The 21,523-nt window shown below is 38.6% G+C and overlaps 1 protein-coding gene across 1 annotated transcript in view; it reads right to left on the reverse strand.

The window, feature by feature from the left end:
• Window positions 1-1,893: 1,893 nt before the first annotated feature.
• The window catches only part of ATF1 (activating transcription factor 1), a 73,441-nt gene continuing 53,811 nt past the window's right edge, over window positions 1,894-21,523 (reverse strand). The window contains exons 4-7 of the mRNA XM_055128598.1: window positions 14,322-14,452; window positions 10,702-10,884; window positions 10,460-10,619; window positions 1,894-3,428 (exon numbers count right to left, since the gene is read on the reverse strand). Of these exons, the coding sequence (XP_054984573.1) occupies window positions 3,284-3,428; window positions 10,460-10,619; window positions 10,702-10,884; window positions 14,322-14,452 (619 nt within the window). The 3' untranslated portion in view covers window positions 1,894-3,283. The remainder of the gene's footprint in view (window positions 3,429-10,459; window positions 10,620-10,701; window positions 10,885-14,321; window positions 14,453-21,523) is intronic.

Below are 21,523 nucleotides of genomic sequence, written 5' to 3' on the forward strand. Positions count from 1 at the left end.
GCCAGCACCAGTAATGCCTCCAATGAGACTTGTTGCTGTTTTTGGCATATCAAATACGCCATGGGGAGCTTGCCAGGCCCTGCTGTGTGGGTGAGATACTCTCAGTAGCTTGCCGGGCTCTCCGAGAGGGGCGGAGGAATCAAACCTGGGTCGGCCCAGCGTGTGCAAGGCAAACACCCTACCGCTGTGCTGTCGCTCCAGCCCAGGATCTTTATAGATGTTAAAATTTCAGATCCTTAAGACCAATGGGATGAATTAGGGCTAAAGTGCCTGCCTTGCAAGTGATGCAGCTGGATGCATGTCATACACATGCGGCATCACTCACATGAGCCAAACACAGTCCTGACAGCTGTGCACATTGGCACAGCTGCAGTGTTTCATCTTCAGCCACTGCCATTAGGTATGTGTAGCCCCCAGAAAGTCCCACAACCAAACATGTGTGAGCACCAAGGTCAGAAGCATGCTGTGAGCAGTGCTACTATCACACCTCGATTAAAAGAGAGTGATGCCCAGTGAAATCAATGCAACTAAAGATGTGTGACCCCCCAGTAAGCACATGGCCAAGGGTGTGAACACTGCAACCTGATGGGTAGCCACTACACCAGATGTGTCCTCTCAAGAACAGCCACTACAAAACAAAGGCACAGGGAGTCAGGCTACTGGGGCTCTGTGAGCTATAAACTGTTTCTATTACTATAGCTAAGGTTTAATATCTACCCGTTATGTTATTTCTTGTTATAAAGTAACATAAATAACCTATTACTTTCTCATACCCTTCAGATGAAATGAGCTGCCTGTTTGAGTGTATGGCTTTAGTGATAAAATACTATTGGTGATCAGAGTTCCTTCCAAAATTGCCACTGTCAGAGACATTCTATTTCATCTTTTATCTTCTGGGGTAAAGACCTCCCAAGTAGTACTCGAGAGGGTTGGGACTCACTCCTGGTGATACTTGGCCTGGCTGTATGGACTTGACAGTTCAATGCTTGGCCCCGCAGTGCTGGGAGTGGGACATATAGCAACAACAGCTTCATCCGACCCCCTGAGCTGTCTCCTTTCTCCTGGAGCTCTATTTGATTCACTATTTTTATAGGTTGATAAAGATCTTTATTAGCAACAAGACTGCAGGTTGGAAGATGGTGGACTCATAGAGGTTCTTATAGTAAAAGAACAGGGAATGGGATTCCATTTTAAACAATCCTTCTAAAAGTATTTTTTCATTAGGGTTACTCATAAACTTATCAAGTGAATCAGGATTTCCCAACAGGCTCCTTATCCATGTACCAAAAACTCACAGAATAAAAACTACAGTTATCATTATTCTGATTGAATCAAACTTATAAATATATTCCTCTAAAACTAATATGTTGTATGGACCAGAATCCTTTCCCCCACCCCCACCCCGGGAGGAGGGGGAGGAGTGCTGGGAATGACACGCTGGGCTTCTACACGTAAGACATGAGATTTACCACTGAGTAACAGTCCTCATCCTAGAAATACAAATTTATCTGTTCTTTAAAACTAGAATTGGGGGGGGGGGGGCAGAAATATCTCCAGGGCAAAAGTGCCTGCCTTGCAAACCTAAGGCTAATTAGGCTATGTGTTCAATTGGGCATATGTCAAACACCAGGACTCAAGTGTGTAAACACCACCACCAAGTGTGTGTGACCACCAGTCACCGAACAACAAACAAAAAGAAAAGAGGGGCCAGTGTGACAATACAGCAGGCAGGGCGTTTGCCTTGCATGCAGTCAACCCAGATAGAATTCCTGGCATCGCATACAATTTCTGAAGCCTGCCCGAGTGATCCCTGAGAACAGAGTCAGGAGTAAGCCCTGAGCATTGCTAAGTGAGGCACAAAAAACAAAAAAACAAGAAAAGAAAGGAAAAAACTGCTAGTCAAACTGCAATTATAATTAACAGAATGATCATCAGGAAATTTGTTATCCATATATTAAGCAATATATTTTACATTCAGCAAACAACTTTATCAAATGTTTTTTAATTTCATAGACAATATGATACATATTGTGTAAGAAGTGCACAATAGTTATGCAGTACAGTTTCAAAATGTATGTCATATGGAATACAGAAGTTAAACACTGGTGTACTGATAGCAGTTTTGAACTTTGGATAAGTTGCATATAAAACTTACAATTCAAATATTAGCCAATCAAGAAACTTTACTTCCCATAATATAAAAATCATACTTTGAGATGCAAAATATTTTTACTAAAACTATATAAACATTTAAAATAATCATTTAAAAACTCAACATTAGAATTTGTAAAGATTAGCTATAAAAATATATTGGCAGTTGCTTTTCTTATAAATGTACCATTCACTACTTTACAAAATAGTCTCTAACATAAAATTGCCTTAATAACTGCTATTTTAGAATCTGATAAAACCTTAAATTGATTATAATATCCTCTTGGAAAACTTTGGTATATCTTCAGTTTTTAAAAAATACTCTAATATCATCTCAAGGGCCTGTAAACATTCCATCCTATTAAAGCACAACAGAATAAGGTATATTCAACTGTAGACAGAATATAGAATCAAAAAACAATTTATTACATATTTGTAGAGATAAGCGAAAAACCAAACTATTTAAAAGTAAACTTTTAAACAGTTCTCATTTCATTCTGATAAAAAAAAAAATAAAGTTATAAAACTCCACACTGTTTCATGTACCTCAGATGCCTCTTAGGACAAAGTCTCAAAAACAGTTAACCAGGGCTCAACAACCTAAGTTCCATAAACTTTTAAAAAACCATTTAAAACACCTGACAATAAAACAATCAGAACACATAATTTATATATCTAGTATGTATTAGCTTTTCTTTTATATTTGTAATTTAGAATTTATTGGCAGGAATACACAATTGAAAAGGGCAAATTTTAGGAAACAGTAAGAAATGCAAAACTATAGGGTAAACTGATTTTTAAAAAATTCAATTTACCAGATTTCACTCTACCTGCCAATGTTGGGTTACTGACCACTGCTGGTATTTAGAAAATTGAAATTGCTGAAAATTCGTTTCCTGCTTCTTGAACAAATTTACTTTTTACCGGTTCCAGTTGTGCCAGCTACTGCTGCGAGATCATGTTCCACTTTATCCTCTGCCACCAGATCGCTTGCATAACATATTTATCTTTGAGTTGAAAAAGCCTATAGTAAAAGCTTCATTTCTGACCTTTTAATTTATAAAACTCCACTAAAAATAAAGGAAATTCATCTAATTTTTAGGCAAGTCCATGAGTATTTTCTTTCTAAGAATCAAACACTTTTATGGGAATAAAGATCCTTCAAAGTTTTTAACTCTTCTATTAGAGTTTTATTTTGATTTTCCAGGACTGCAACTCTATTTTCCAGGCATTTCACATATTCTTTCTTCTTTCTGCGACATTCTCGAGCAGCTTCCCTAAATATAAGCATTGAAAATGAATCAAAAACCAAGAAAAAGGTTCAAGTTCTCTAATAAATGCATTTGTTATTTTCCCTGGTCATCATTTCTCATTAAAAAGGAATTATCTGTCATCTATAATAAATTGTATACACATAAGGTATCATCTATAAACAAGAGATTAAGTACACAATTCAATCAGTTTTGGAAAATGCTTATACCAGTATAACCCACTTCCCTATCAAGTCACACATTTTTGCTGCCCCAGAGAATGCTATACTGTCTGCTCCTGATGAATCCTCTACCATTCAACTACTGTCCTGACTGCTAATCACTATAGACATTTTTTCTCATTCAAGAACTGTGACAGCACTGTACAGTACGTACGCCTATGTCTGGTCTTTTTTCATTAAGTATATTTTCGGGGTTCATCCACGTTAACACAAGATGGCTTGTCCTTTCTACTGCTAGGTGTATTCCACTGTATGAATAGAATCACAATTTGTTTATCTACTCTTGGGCTTCTAGTTTTCATTGCAAAAACGTATTCTTATGCCAGTCTCTTTGTGGGCATATGTGCCATTTCTTTTGGTAAATACAAAGAGCGAAAGTTTTAATTCTTCTGGCTAACTTTTGTTAATTTTTAAATTAATTTTTGTTTTTTTGAGTTTAAAAACAGTGCTTAAAACTCAATTTCTACATGTACTCTTAGGAAACATATAATTAAGTCACATACAAATTTTATATAGAGAAGTTAAAAGTATTGAGTATACCATGTTTAATTGATATTATTTACAAATTGCTTTTACTTACAAATGGTTTGATTTTGAGGGAAGGAGGTAGGTTTGGGCCACACCTGGCTATACTCTGGCTATGTGGTCAGGATTCACTTCCTTACTCAGGGGGACACTATGTAGTGCCAGGGATTTGGCTGCAAATCCACTATACACTATGTCTCCAGCGCCTACTCATATGTTACTGAATGAATGTGGAATTTTTTTTTTTTTTTGGTTATTTTAATTCCCCTAACCACTAGTGAAACTGAGTATCTTTTGGGGAAAGTCTAACTGGTCCTTTGGATTTCATGTAAGCTGCCTTTGTCATTCATACATTTCCATTCATACATTTTGCCCATTTATAATTAGAAGTCATCAGAAAGACAAATAACCTAAGAAGTCTTTCAGCATTATACATTAATTCTCATCTGTAACCTTCTTCCTAATCTTTCATTTGACTGAGATGTATATATATCTGTATCTATACATGGGTGTTTTTTGTTTGTTTGTTTGTTTGTTTTTTTGCTACGTCCAGCAGTGCTCAGGGCCTACTCCTGGCTCTTTGCACAGGGATCAATCCTGGTGATGTTTGGGTAACTTTATGGAGTGCTGAGTATCAAACTCGGGTCAGCCACATGCAAGGCAAGAGCCCTGTCCACTGACCCCAGACTACTCGTATTTTTTCTTATGCCACATACATACTTTCTCTTGATTCCCCCTTTACCTCCTCTCCTCTCCTAAGAATTATGTCTTAAATACACCTAGTTATCTGTACAAGGCATAAAATTTTATTTTAATTAACTGGGGATGGGGGCTGGGGTGGGGTAGGAGAGGGCCCCCCAGCTTTGAAGTCTGTACTTAGATCTCCAGCTGTGTATAGGAGACCATGTGGAAGTGAACCTAGGTCTCCTGCGCACAAAGCATGTGCTCCAACCCTTTAAGTCATTTCCCTGAATTTAATTTTTTTTTTCTAGATGTGGAGCTGTGTCAGATTCATGTATTAAATGGTCATCCTTTACAAACATACTTACCTGGCACAGAAACTGTATACAGACTCTCCATCTTATTTGTTAATACTATCAGTCCCTTGGCTGGCATCAAGCTTTATTATCACACATGGGCTTTTAGAGTTATGTTTCAGCGCCTTTCTGTTCTTCACCACTCATAGATACTTATCTCTTCCGTGTATTTTTGTGAAATACCATAAAGATTTATAAATTCTACATTGGACCCCATTAAGTTTATATTATATTTGGGGAAGAACTGACATTTTAACTTTTCCATCTAATAAAACATAGTATTTTATATGTGTATTTTCTCTTTCCCCTCCAGTATTTTATATTTTTATATTCAATCTCCAGCACCCCATATGGTTCCCCAGAGTGATCCCTGAGTACAGAGCCAGGAGCTCTGAGCATTACCAGATGTTGCCCCCAAAAGTCCCGCACACAAAAATTTTTCTAGTAAGTAGTACACACACAAAGATTATAGGTTGTATAGAAGTGAAAATTATGAAGCATAATAATAATGTCATGTGTAAGCTCAATACCCTGCTTAAAGGGAGAAAATACACACATCTGAAGCACCACTGTCATTCACTCATTCCACATCCTCATCTCTTTCCCAAAAACAATTACTAGTTGAATCATTCAGTTATTTTCAAAGTTTTAGTGCATATGTGTTTGCTCCTAAATTATTTATGTAACTTAGTTTGCTTATTTAAAAAAATTATAAAATATTATACTTTGATTCTGTTTTAACTTGCTTTTTAATTCAACTTTAGCAATATTTATGTTGAATATGAAATTCTTTAAATCTATAAACTCATTCACTCAAATCAGTATAAGTGAACATTATTATTATATAAATACAACCATAATTTATATATCACTGTTACTGATGGAGATGTAGGTTGTTTCCTCAATTTTACTATGAATACTTTTTGTTTGGGGCCACATGTGGTGGTACTCAGGGGTTACACCTGGCTCTGTTTAGGGATCTGTTCAGGGATCACTCCTAGAGGACCTCAGTGAGGATCGAACCTAGGTCAATCACATGCAAGGCAATTGCCCTATCCACTCAGATACGAACTTTTTTAGTGATACTTTCTACAAAGTCTCTCTCATATATACAATTACATACAGATTATAATTGAAAAAATTTATCTAAGTAAACTTAAATACACGATAAAGCCAATTCCAATTTACATTCTCAAAAACATTATATAAAGTGTTTCTTTGGTTCAGACTTTCGCTGACTCCTGTTTAGACTTTTGAGATTTTTCCAAGTTGGGTAAATGGTTATCTATTAGTGGTATTAATTTCCATTTTGTTAATGCTGATATGGACGGGAACTGTTTTAAATGATTATCAACCACATGTTTTCTGAAAAATACCTGTATATTGTACTAATTCTCTGATATTTCCCCTGCAGTTATATTCACTAATTTAAAATGTAAATTCTTAAAAAAGATTCAGGACTAGGAGAAAGCTCAAAAACCTGGAGTGCATGCTTTGCACGCAGAAGCCCTGAGTCTGACCCCCGGCAAGGTTCCCTGAACACCTCTCAGAGCAAAGTAACAGAGGAACCCCAGCACCACCAGAAGTGGCCCAAGACAAAAATGAAAACAAAAGATATTTACTTCCTTTAAACAATTTTTTAATAGCTAGGTTTGTTACAAATACCTTATATTACATTTAAAGTTTATATCTTCACTTTGCTATTTTTTAATATATTAATCTTTTCTCTTAAGTGTTTGTATATATGCTATTTTTGTATTTAAAGAATCTTTCCCCACACCTACAAGTATTAGATTTCACATTTTTACCTGAAAGTTGATAACTTCCTATTTACATTTATATTTTGAATTCACCTGGGATAATTTTTCTGCATAAAGAAGAAATCCACTATATTTTTCATATACACATAAACTTATTCTAGTACATGTTGACTAAAGAGCTCTTTAAGTCCCCCCAAGTAATCTCAACTGTTGTATCACAGTTTCCTGTGTTCATGAATCAGTTTCTGAGCTCTTGAATACTATTTCATTGGTCATATTATTTACCTTAATGCCATTTATCACACTTTCAATAACCACAACTTTAAATAAAACAGTATCTCCTCACCTTATTCTTGTCTGGAATGTTTTGGCTGTTCTTGGCCCTCTACTCTTCTATAAATATTAGAATCAACTTGTCAGGTTTGTCAAACAACCTGTTTGAGTTTTGTATGGAACTGCATTGAATCTATGGATTAATTGGGGGAAAAATAATCATCTTTATAATACTGAGTTTCCATTTTTTATGGACATAGTAAATGTTTCCATGTCTTTTACATTTTAAATATTTTTCATAAAATATCCTGGAATCTTTTGCTAGACATTTTTCTTCAGGTATCTGTTAATATAGATATTATCTTTTTTATAATAATTACCAAAATTTATTGTTCCTGTAAAGAAATACAATTTCCTTAAAAATTTTGAAAACTAATTTTATATCTAGCAAATTTAAAAATATTTTCTTCTTTAAATTCATTTATTTTTTTATAAAAAGAATAATTTTTTAAAGTTTTACATCTTTCATTTAAATCCTTGTCTTTTATCCTGTGGCCCAATCTCCTCCTTTTTCTTGTTTTACTACCTGGCCAGGGTTTCTGGTACAATGTTAAAGATTCTTTTTCAGACTTTGAAATAGTCTGGAGTTGATTCTCCTGGATATTCTAAGCAGATGAGTGTATTTTTGGTAGTAATTACAGTTTTATTTTGCAAATATATTTTATTTTCAATTCTTCCATTTTTTATCGTTTACAATTTACTAATCTTTCCTGATTTTCAGTGATTATACTCTAAACATAGAAAATATGTATTATTCCCTTTTTCTATTAGATAACCGAAACTTCATTATACTCTTTCCAGCTTGCTTTTTCTAGAAACTCTTGCCCCCAAAAGACAATGTAGTATAATCTAAGGCTCTGTACTCTGAAATCAGTATAATCTTGGGCAAGTATTTTTTCTAATTCTTATACTAATCTCAAAAAACTGAAATAGTAGTACCTAAAATTATTTGGTGAAAATTCCATAAATGCTTGACATCATACAACTATTTTGTTAGGGGTGGCGGGGGTTGGGGGGCTGGGCGGAGGAGAAGCAGACGGACAGGGTGTCAACAACACTCCCGGCAGTGCTCAAGGGCAACTCCTGGTAAAGCACCAGGAGGGAATTACATGTGGTCCTTGAACAAGGTTTGTGGCCCATGCAAGGTAAGCACCTTAGCCTTTGTACTGTTCCTCTGGCCCCTAAAGCGACAGTACTTTTTGGTTTTTGTTTTTGGGCAACACCTGGCATTCATTGCTGAGGGAATACTCCTGGCTTTGCACTCAGGAATCACTCCTGGCAGGTTCAGGGGACCACATGGAATACCAAGGCTCAAACCTGGCTGGCTGTGCGCAAGGATGGCAAGCGCCCTACCTGCTGTACTATCTCTCAGGCCCCTAAAACAACAGTTCTTAAGTTATAGGTGCAGCACTTCTTGGATCTAATTCTATAAAGACTAACTCTGGAAACTATTTTTTGTTTTGGGATCACACCCAGCAGTGCTCAAGGCTTCTTGCTGGGTCTGTGCCCAGGGATCACTCCTGATGGTGCTAGGACTTGACTAAGAGTCGGCTGCTTGCAAGGCAAACGATAAGCACTGTACTATCTGGCCCTATAAAAGATAATTCTGATCCATTTTTCCAGCCTGTGCAGTGCTCAGCATATTAAAGCTAAATTAAATGATCACAAAGATTTGAATTTCTCTCCAGAATGGCCTTATGCTCCTGGTCCTTTCCTAACATAGAGAAATTTCTGTTACTTTCCTGCTGGTTCATTCAATCATCTGAAAGAACAGCTTTTGCTTCTCATTTTTATTGAGGTACCATGATTTGCCTCATAACACACGGCATTTTCATGCACAGATTATCCCAACACCATACCCAGCACAAGAGTGTCTATTTCCCCCCACCATTGCCCCCAAGGACGTTACCCATCCATCACCACGCTCAGCTGAAAGAATGGTTTTAAATTTTCATTAAGTTTTAAAAAACATTACACAGCTGAGGTCATACTGTCTGACAAGTCTTGTTCTGGTACTTTTCAACAAGTCTCGAGTTATCTAGGTACACAACTGTATCAGCAAAGAAGTATTAACTTTCTAGTATTTACAATTTTATTTCCTTATCTTACTATTATATGCCCTAAAAAGAGCCTTCAATCATTGGGGAAAACGAGTAAGAAGAGGCTGCTAAAATCTCAGGGCGGGGACGAATAGAGATGTTACTGGCATCCGCTCAAATAAATGAATGAACAGAGGGATGACAGTGATACAGTGATCTTACTATACTTGTTAAAAACTCCAAAACAACAAATGTGCCTTGCTTTATTACCAAGTTCATTTATAATGATGCTTGTCTGTTTCTGTAAAGAAACATTTTATCTTAAAATAATTAAATATAACTATTTGGTTCTTTTATGGAAATTTTTATTAATCTTTAGAAAACCATCTTATCCCTCTTGTCCCTCTTGGTGACAGCGCTCAGGGAGACTTATGTGATGCCAGGATTCGGCCATATATAAGACAAGTGTCTTACCACTATATTATTTCTCTTGATCCTGTATTCCTTAAAAATCTGTTGTGCTGTGGTAGTTTATTTTTTGTTGTTGTTCCTAATAAACTTTATTATTTTTTCCTTGAATACATTCTGGTGACCTATCATATTCTTTTTCTATACAAATTTTTCATGCCTGCTGCATATATAGTATAAAGTTGAAAATAAAAGTATTTGGAGGGATTAAATCATTGCTGTTTCTTCATCATTGAAAACATTTTAAGAGCATTTCTGTGTCAGTATATAAATACATTAGGTATTATGCAGAATCCACTCTTTCCTCCTCTTGCTATAACTAGACACATCTAACGTTCAATAAAATGAAACTGATAAAAACTTCTCTCCTGGGGCTGGAGTGATAGCAGAGCAGGTAGGGTGTTTGCCTTGCACGCGGCTGACCCGGGTTCGATTCCCAGCATCCCATATGGTCCCCCGAGGACTGCCAGCAGTAATTCCTGAGTGCATGAACCACGAGTAACCCCTGTGCATTACTGGGTGTGACCCAAAAATATAAAAAAAACAACAACCCCCTTCTCTCCTTATTTCTAACATACAGTGCCAATTGACATCTGATTAGACTTTTGAGTTTTTCAAAAACATCCATTCTGGCAGCATAGTTATTCCACCTACCTGTTTTTCATCAACCTTATCTCCCTTTTCAATTGGGGGTCATCTGTCTTAGTTGTCTGAGATGTAAGAGTCACAGGAGATGTCATCACTACAGTCTGTGGCAGTGAAGTAGTTGAAGGTGCAGTACGGATCTGGTATGTCTGCATATCTCCTGATGCAGCTGTGTGGTCAAAAGAGTAAGTCCATTAAGAGTCTTTCACAGTACGTTGGGATGCTTTCCATACACATGTGAGCATACTTACTCTGTACAACCACCTGGTTGCTGGGCACAAGTATTTGCTGTCCATCAGAGGTCTGTGCATACTGCAGAATTGTTGTACCTTGTTGAGTACTGCCTGAATTTGTCATGGTTAATGTTTGAAGTCCTTGAACTCCATCTGTGCCTGGACTGGCCAGCTGTAAGGCTCCATTTGGGGCAATGGCAACTTTAACCAAAGAGAGAACATAGCTATTTTAAGTCTATATAATACACTAATTGCAAAGGTATGATAAAAACAAACACTACTAAAACAGGTTTTGGATAGTTTCCTTTTTTTTACCCTGAGAGGGATACGGGGTGGGAGGCCCACAACAGCTCAGGGATCACTTCCAGGGTGCTGAGAACTGCATGTAAGGCAAGTGAAAGGTTAGCAGCATGAAAAGTAAGAACCCTACCCACTGTACTATAGCTCTGTTCCCTATACTTAATTCACTTTTTAAAAGCTTTTTTGGGGAGTGGGTGTACACCCTGGCTCTGTGTTCAGGAATCACCCCAGCAGGTCTTGGGGGACTATAAGGGGCACAGGGATCAAACCCGGTCAGAAACATGTAAGACAAATGCTATACTATCTCTCCAACAACTACATTTAAAATGAAAAATGAACCTCTCTACAGTCTCCTCCCACATTTCCTTCCCTGAAACACTATTACCAAGAACTGATATAATCTCACAGAGGTAATCCGTTTTGTTTTGTTTAATTGATGTGGGCACACACTGTGATGGGTGCAACCCAGAACCTCACACATTCTAGGCACGCACTCCACCACTTCAGTTACATCCTCAACCTCAATATATATATATACACACACATACACACATATATATATATTTAAATAATATATACATAGTCTTTAAATTATTTACCCATAAATTTTTTCCTGAAAGGCCTACTTTGTGCCAGACCCTTAAGGGCAAAGACATAACCAAAAGCAAAAAAGTTCTTGGTTTTGGAATTTAACAATTCTGAGATCAGATCATAAATAAACATTATACTTTCACAAAATCTGTAACTATATTAATGTAACTTATAAATACACATAAATGCTATTAAAATATAAGAAAGTAAAGAAAGAGCCAGAGAGATGGCTCCAAGCTCTTGCTTTGAATGAGGGAGGCCCAAGTTTGGTCCCAGTTATTGTATGGGCCCCAAAGCACTGCTGGGTGTGCCCCCCCCCCAAAAAAAAAGAAAAGTAAAAAATATACTAAAAAAGGGGCCGGAGTGATAGTACAGCAGTTAGGGCATTTGCCTTGCATGTGGCCAACCCGGGTTGGGTCCCTGGTAGCCCATATGGCCACCCGAGCACCACCAGGGGTAATTCCTGAGTGCATAGCCAGGAGTAACCCCTGAGCATTGTCAGGTGTGACCCAAAAAGCAAAAACAAAAAACCTAAAAAATACCAAAGGGTAGGGCAGTGTATCTTTCAAAGTGCTGTCTTTGAGAACATACATAAAAAGAGTACAACTGTAAACTAAGTGAGAACCTGGACCTCAGCAATAAAGTGGTGTGGGGGAGGAGGAGGTGCAGTATGTGACAATTACAGAGATTCTTAAGTAGAAAAAGATTCATGTGGTTGAGAAAAAAGCAAGAAAGTGTGTGGTGAGAGCACCATCAAGTGGCAAAAGAGGGTAACACAGAGGCAGACAAAGGCAGACATTGAACATAATTTTGAAGTTCAATGGAAAATCATAGAACTACTCTGAGCAGGCATGGTGTGATTCAACTGGTATTTTAAATAAATTTCTTTGTCACAACGGAGACTTTGGAAGTAAGAATGAAAGCAAGATGAATAACTGAATGCCCACCACAAGAGTGTAAACTGGGGCCAGAGCAGTAATATAGCAGCCTACATAGAGCCAACCCAGATTTGATCCCTGGCACCCCATTTACTCTAAACACTGCCACAGATCATGCCTGAGCACAGAGCAGGGAATAAGACCTGAGAACAGCTGGATATGGCCCATAAAAGAGGGCACACCAAGGTGGTGATAAAGACAGGATGGTGGGAAGTGGGTAGGTCAGACTTACTTTGTGGCAAGAGCCAATTAAATTTGAAGAACAGAGATTAAAAATGGAGGGAAAAATTAAGTACAAATGGAAAGCACAAGTTAATTTCTTGAGGTTATGAAACTGTCATGGTGGTGAGAGTTAACAGAGTTCCAGGCATCTGTCAAAACTAAAGACTTATATGGCAAAAAAGGGTCAATTGTACTATATGTAAATAAAACAAAAATTTTAAATAGCCAGGAAAATTCTAAAAAGGAAATATACTAATGCACAATAATTACATATGAAACTAGAGATACATCAATGAAGTGGGGCTGGAGCGACAGTATAGGAGGCAGGGCACTTGCTTTGCATGCAGCCGACCTGGGTTCATCCCATACTGTCCCCTGAGCCCGCAGGAGTAGTCCCTGAGCACTGCCTGGTGTGGCCTCAAAACAAACAAACTAGCAAAAAAAATAAAGTGCTGAGGGTCAGGGAGCAGCTCAAAGGGTAGGAACACACTGCCTTTGTGCAGAGGGTCCCAGGTCCATTCCCCAGCACTATATGGTCACCCAAGTAACTCTGGCTATGCTGGTGTGGCCCCCAGAACTGCCAGGGAAACCTCTTTCCACCCTGCAAGTCTTAACACAAGCAAAGTAAGTGCTTAATATTAGATACAGATATCTACATTTCTGTATATGGTAGGCATTTTGTCATCAGTCTGTTTCCTCTAACTGAAAGCTCTCCTCTTAAAAAGCAAGATTGGGGGCTGGAGTGATAGCACAGCAGGTAGGGCATTTGCCTTGCACGCGGCCGACCCGGGTTCGATTCCCAGCATCCCATATGGTCCCCCGGAGCACTGCCAGGAGTAATTCCTGAGTGCAAAGCCAGGAGTAACCCCTGTGCATGGCCAGGTGTGACCCAAAAACAAAAAACAAAAAAACGAAAAAAAAAAAAGCAAGACTGACATTTGATCTTTGTAACAATATTTTTACATACAGCAGTTTATTCAAATTGATTAGTTTCCGATTATTTTGACTGGTATGTGATATACTACACTGTAAATTAATTATAATCATTTGAAAATCATAATACAATCTTCTTCAGAGTGTAATCTTTTATTATGTAACTAATCCAAATGCTTTCTACTGGCATTAAGGCTCTAAAGCTGTAAGAGACAATATGGTAAAATTGTACTCTAGACTTCTACAAATTTAAAATGGAATTCTAGTTCCATCATTTATAAACATTCTGATCTTAAGGACATTAACCCTTAAAGCCTTAGTTCTGCCATAACTGGGTAAGTTCTCACTTCTCAAAACTGTTGAAAGAGTAAATGAGATAATAATGGAAAAGTACTTTGCATTATCCTGACTCAAAATGTTATATTCTAGTAATCTCATTCAAATTGGAAAACATAGGGGTGAAAGTGCTTCCCTTGCATGTGACTAATTCCTGGCAGCACATGGTGTATCCTAACACCAGCAGGAACAATCCCCCAGCACCACCATGGTGTTGCTCAATCCCTTACCCCAAAAGACAATGTGTAACAGCCTTTCTGTATACCACTTCTTTCTATGGAAAGGTTAGTCCTGTGTGTCAACCCTCAATATACATACTGTACTGTCCGGTGCTAGTCTGATAGATGGGAGTTGGAACAGACATAGAAGTGACAGCAGAAACTCCAGGGTTTTCTCCGTCTCCTTTTCTGCCCCGGGTATCTTCAGAAGATAGGTCTTTCAAAATTTTTCTGTGAAAAATAAAACTCTATTAATATTGGGTTAAAGAGTTATACGAAATTGCTAAACCATTTTACAATCAATAATCTTAACTAGATGCCAGGACTTCCTATCAAAAATTCTTTTCTTAGCACATGTATGATATCCTGCAGGCTAGTATATTTTAGAGTTTGGCTACTTGGAAAAGAGACACTGAACAAGTACACATACATAGTATCTTTCAAGTTGGAAGTATAAAATTTACATCTTCCTACAGCAGAAATTCTGTTGTGAGATATTTAATTAGTATTACCCATTTTCTAAATAATGTCAAATGACCTTTGGTTAAAAAGATCATATTAAGGGCTGGAGAGATAGTACAGCAGTTAGTCTTTGCGTTGCATGCAGCCAACCTGGATGTTCCCAGGATCCCTGGAACTCTTGGTGATTCCCTGAGTTCCATCAGGAATGATCCCTGAGCACAGAGCCAGGAGTAAACCCTGAACACAATCAGGTATGGCTCAAAAATAACAACAAAAGAAAGTACTTTTCTGGTACTATTAAAAATTAAAATGCAGAGTATCAGTGACAAATGAAATTGCTTATTTTAACAAAAAAGTAAATATCCCATATTATCCCTCAGACATGGAAAGTGGATTCATGACAGTAATAAGAGTACGGAAATATATTTCTTCTAGGAAGGGAGGGGGAAGACCATTTAAAACATAATTTGAGGTGAAGGGGGGAAGTAAATAATACTTGTTTCAGAAAAAAATTTACTAATGAATCCTATTTTCATTGCAGAAAAAAACCCCAGAAAATTATAATACTTGTGTGAAAAAAAAGAATCACAAAGGGGAAAAAATAACCTTAGTACTTAAGAGCTCTTTCACCTATGCCAACCTTCCAGTTGATGGGGCAATTCCCTCTAACTCCCCCAAAGCCAGTGTTTCCAAGATTAAGGCATTTACAACTTCCCAAAAGCAAACCATCCAATTGTCAAACAACCTTCTCTTACTTAGGTCCAAAGCTAACTTCATTTCTGTATCCATATCTACTTTGCAAATTTTGACAACTAATGCAAGTCTTCCTTATTGAAAGTCAAAAATTTTTTGTTCCTTCACCATTTCTTCTTTAATGTGTTTAAGATCCTCTCCAACTTGGTCTCTTTGTTCCCAAGAGTGAATAGAATTGTAGACAATTTTAATCAAAGTTCCACATAACAGGACAAAAGAGATGGTAGTGCTCTAGGATCAGGAACTAGCATTTGTAGAACAGTCACACAAGTTCCTAAGTCTGCCTATTAGAATCTACTGCAGAGATTTACTAAACCCAGATTCCCATCACCACCCCTAGTGAGTCACTGAGTGGGTCAGAAAAGAGCTCCGGAAGTCATTAATAATCAGTCTGCTAGGGCTTATGCAGCCAGTCTTGCATGAGAAGAGAGATACTATGCTCATTTCTCAATTTTAAATTATAAACATTTTGACCATAAAAATAAAATCTGTATATATACATTAGCAGTGCTAATATTTTAGCTAAAAATATTCAGATGTTATCTTAAGTAGAAATTGTACTACAAATACACCAAAATGTCATCGATCTTATTCCCTTCTTCTACCCAACACATATTCTATTACTGAGCATCATCCATATAGGCACTGCTTTGCTTCTGTTATATACATTCACAGATAGTATCTGCCATTGGCAGATATTCCCCATCTTCCTGAATAACCTGAGAGAGCTTCAGGGAGAGGACAGGGGTAAGGCACTTGTCTTAAAACACCACTCACCCGGGTTCATTCCTTGGTATCACATAAGCCCTGCTTGGTATCACATAAGCCAGGAATAAGCCCTGAGCACAGCAAAGTATGGCCCCAAAACTAAGCAAAAATGATGTTCATTTGGCAGTAGGAGGGCACTGAACCATACCAGGAGGTACTCAGGGTTTACTCTTGGACCTGAGTTCAGGGATCACTATGCAATGCTGGGCAACAAACCTGAGTTGGAAGTACAAGGCAAGCATCTTAACCCCTGCCTATTAGCTCTCAGATGTATAGCATTTTAATTTGACATCTGTATATATAATGCATCATTCCACATAACCACTAACTACATAACTACTTCAGCAAAAGTGTAATTTCCTTCCATCACCATACAATGAATCCCTTACACAGCTATTCTGTAGCCAAACCCTGTTCTCTCCTCTAGTAACCAGTCAGCTGTTCTCTTACATAATTTAACTTAAGGTTTTGCTTGTTCGTTTGCTCTATTTCTTTATTATAATTTTTATATTTAAAAATTTTATACTATTGGGAAGAGTTATATGAATCTCTAAGTGCACAAAACAAATATCCTATCTAGGAGGAGTCTGATTGTTTGGAAACTACCTAGTCATTTGGTGATTTCCTCTAAGTCCTTTTATCTTTTTAAATTATTTTTTAATTGAATCACAGTAAGATACAATTACAAAGTTGTTCTTGATTGGATTTCAACTATATGTTCCAACACTCATGTCCCTTCACCAATGTGTATTTCCCACCACCAACATCCCCGGTTTCCCTCCCTCCTGCGCGCTCTGAGTCTATGGCCGGCACCATTCTCTTCTTCTTTCTCTCCCTCTTGCCCCCCCCCTCTCTCCCTCCCTCTACCCACCTCTTTCCTTTGGGCATTATGGTTTGCAATACAGATACTGAATGGTTATCACGTATATCCCTTTGCCTACTTTCAACACTTAGTTCTTGTCCAGAGTGATCATTCCTGACTACTATTGTCATTCTGGTCCCTTCTTTACCCTAACTGTTCTCTGCACCCCATACATTTGTGGTAGCTTCCAACCACTGACCAGTCATCCTGGTCCGTGTTTTTCCTTACATCTAAGTCTTAATTAAGGTAATCAGTACTATATTACAAAAGACTATTCTAGATTTACAAATTTGCTTGCTATACTCCAATTTACTTTTAATTTAAAAAATTACTTTCCCCTTTGTTTCCTTCATTAGTTGTAATTGTGATGACTTGAGGTTGCAATACGGCTATGACGCTTGCACATGTTCATTGCTTGTTCATGTTTGGTTTGTAGTGCTCACTGTGACTTGCTGTAGTAGTCACACAGGTGCTGACCAGGTGCCAAAGATCACACTCATCTGACTACAGCATGGCCAAAAATCACTTGTGGCCCCAGAAATTAATTACAGAGCTGCCAGGATAACATCAGGCCCAGATGGCAGCACCAAGGATTAAGCCATCACTGAACAAATCTGCAGGACCCACACCCATTTCCTTTTAAAACTATCCAAATTCTTAGTGTTGTTTTTAAAATGTCAGTGATGGGCTGGGGAGATGGCTCAAAGGGCTAGAACACATACTTTGCATTCCTGAGGTTGATCCCTAGCACTACATGGTCTCCTGAATGCTGGGAGTGGCACCCAGCACTGTCAAGTGTGGTGTCCCCTGAAAAAATAGTCAGTGGAAACAAATGAAAGTCTTTACCATTCTTTTTTACTTTCATTTTTAAAAGGTCAAAGAGAGTATGGTGGGCAGGGCATTTACTTTGCATGCTACCAACCTGGTCAATACCCACCAGCAACCCCGGTTCCATGAACCCAATCAGGAGTGATCCCTAAGCAGGTCAGGAGAAAGCCCTCACACAGCTAGGTGTAGCTTGCCAAATTAAAAAAAAAATTAAAAGATGACCCAACATAATAATGCACTTCAGAGCCCTTCATTCTACGTACCTGGTCATTAGTTCAAATCCCTGGTATTTCACATGTGCCAATAGCAATCCTTGGCAGCAATGCTGTCTGCAATTATTAGTGCCGCAAGTGATTTTTGATCACATATGAGTATGAGTAAGAACCACAAAGGTGCATGACTCCTGGAAGGAAGTGTGACATGTACCAAGTACCATACAACCATATCAGGGTCTGCGTTCTTTCATTTTCATTGCTTGTATGTGTTTGCTGAGACTCATACTCCTAATTGAGGCACACATTTATGATTATGGTGCTCACTGGGTGTTGCTGCAGTGACCCTCGCGTGTACTTGGTACATTATATTCAGTATATTCAGTTGGGATAGGCCTCACGCATGAAGATACCGGCAGAGGAACCCAGGTGTGTGTAATTCCATCAACGGCCAATATCCAGAGACTTAAAAGCAAGCTCCCAGAAGCTTGTAGCCTACTTCTCCCTCTGGGAGAAACTGGCAAGCTTCTGAGAGTTTCCTGCCCACATGGGACTGCCTTGCAAGCTTCCCATGGTGTATTCATATGCTAAATCCAGTAACAAACTGGATCCCATTCCCCTGACCCTGAAAGAGACTCCAGTGCGACATCATTGGGAGGGCCGAGTTGAGAGAGACTTGCACACCATAATCATAAATGTGTGCCTCAATTAGGAGTATGAGTCTCAGCAAACACATACAAGCAATGAAAATGAAAGAACGCAGACCCTGATAAATACCATGCTGAGTGTGCAAGCACCTTAACTGAATATCACGAATCACGACATCCCTGTTAATCGTTGATTTCTTGAGCAGGCTCAGTAACCTCTCCATTCGTCCTTCCCTGAGATCTTAGAAGTCTCTCTCAACTCGGCCCTCCCAATGATGTCGCACTGGAGTCTCTTTCAGGGTCAGGGGAATGGGATCCAGTTTGTTACTGGATTTAGCATATGAATACACCATGGGAAGCTTGCAAGGCAGTCCCATGTGGGCAGGAAACTCTCAGAAGCTTGCCAGTTTCTCCCAGAGGGAGAAGTAGGCTACAAGCTTCTGGGAGCTTGCTTTTAAGTCTCTGGATATTGGCCGTTGATGGAATTACACACACCTGGGTTCCTCTGCCGGTATCTTCATGCGTGAGGCCTATCCCAACTGAATATACTGAATATAATTCTCAGAGAGCAACATAGCTAAATATGTGAGCATGAAGACCAGGTGTGTGCATAACCCTCAATCATATGTGTGTATGTGTGTATTTTTTTTTTAAGTCAAAGATATAGCCTAGGGAAGGTAGTACAAAGCTGAAGCACATGCCAAAAGCACAGGGCTCTGTATTTGTCACGTGGCTTCCTTAGTACTTCCAGCTGTTAAGTACTGACTGATGGCCCCCAGCAAGGTGGAGAGGGCCCCCCAAACAAATAAATGAATAGTCAAAGATACTAATTTGGACATAAGTAGAAGATTCGTTGTGGGGACTGGAGATAGCACAGGACATAAGACACTTGCCCTATCTGCAGCAGCAGAGACTGCCACCTCAGTACTAATCCCCTGAACCAAAATGGTTCCATGAGCACCAGCAGGGCTCAATCCTGAGTACTGTGCCAGGAAAAGCTCCTGATCACAGCTGGGTGTAGCCCAAATACCCAAAAGAAAAAACAAATAAACAAAAATAATTTTTGTTTTCTTTTGGTTTTTTGAGTCACACCAGGTGATGCTCAGGGGTGAATTACTCCTGGTGGTGCTTGGGGGACCATATGAGATACCCAGGTAGGCTGCATGCAAGGCAAACACCCTATTCATTGTACTATTGCTCCAGCTCTCCCCCCCCAATATTTTCACTGTGAAGCAATCTTATGATACTAGCTGATCTGTAAGAAATTTTCAAATACACTGCTTAAAACAAAAACAAAAACAAAAAAAAATGGGTTGGAAAACAAAGCATCCTGGATCCCATCTGAATCCAATCCCCAACAACATATACTTGGGGTCCACTTAAGCTCTGTCAAGACTGACCCCTGAGTGCAGAGTAAGCTCTGAACATAAGTGGGTGTGGCCCAACAAAACAACAAAATCAAAATGTCATTTATAACAATACTACTTTGTTTTGGGTCATTTCTGGCAGTACTCAGGGATTTTTGTGTGGAGGTGCTAGGGATCAAATCCAAGCCTCCTACATGCAAAGCATGTGCTCATTAAGCTATTTCTCTGACCTCATATAACAATACTACTCTTATAAAGGAATAATGTCCAGGCAAAGACCCAGCTCACAACAGATATTCACTAAATATTTAAGAACGGACAGTAGGCATTTGTACATACTTCTAATTCATGGGACAGAATATTAGGTAGCAATTACATGTGCTGATATTTGTTTAAATGTGTCAACTGATTGCAGCCCATTATTTTTTTTAAATGTAATTAAAAATATATATTAGGGGACTAGGGACATGGTTCAGCAGTAGAACACTTCCCTTACATGAACGAATTTTTAGATTTGTTCCCCAGCATCAATGGGGAAAAAGGAGTGGGGGGTAATTAATCTTGTAGAGTGAATAGAACTTTGGGGTAAAGGCTCCTCGGTATTGCAGATAATCCAGAGTCCAGAGACAGTCACTTCCAGAAGGTAAAGGAGCTACAGTGACAATGCATTTATTTGAAAATAACTGAAGATAACTATATTCTGTACAGGAGAGGATACCATCTGTGTACACACTGAAAATAGAGTGAAGATATGTTGGGCATGGACCCTACTTGAAGCACTGAACTTAAATAGCCAGACGCATGTAACAGCAGGTAATTCTTCCCTTGCTATCATCAGTGTACCTGAACACAAGGGAAGCACAGGCCCTAGGAACTCAGTACAGACAGCTCTAAATCCTGGCTTTGTGATTATCTCTACAGGCTTTAGTGGAAGAAACCTGTGGCTGGATTTTAATACAGCAGTAATGTACACCAAAAAACCTGCAATCAAAATCCAAACTATCCTCGGGAGTTTTCATTATCAGACCCTCATTAGGTTGTTTTCACTAAAAGGCTTGTAAGAAGCCAGATCTTAAGCTGGTAGGCAAGGAAGGCCTGCTTTTCCGAACTGTTCATCTACTCAGAAGCCCGGCAGGCTAAGCACTTTTGATAGGTTCTTTGCTTTTAGGTTTCTTTGTTCTTTGACCTTCCAGCTCTTTTCACTCACGAGTTACATTGTTTCTACCACTGAGCTTGGTGGCCTGGATCAGTGCTCCTTAGGTAGTTTGAGTCAGTTTGAAATCTGTTCTGTCTCAATGTCTTTTTTCCTTTTTTGGTTTTGAGCCACACCCAGCTGTGCTCAGGCCCTGTCCTATGAGGACCTTATTCAGTGTTAGCGACTGAACCCAGGTCAACTGCACACG

Source organism: Sorex araneus, chromosome 2 (assembly GCF_027595985.1).
Source record: "Sorex araneus isolate mSorAra2 chromosome 2, mSorAra2.pri, whole genome shotgun sequence".
NCBI classification, from domain to species: domain Eukaryota; kingdom Metazoa; phylum Chordata; class Mammalia; order Eulipotyphla; family Soricidae; genus Sorex; species Sorex araneus.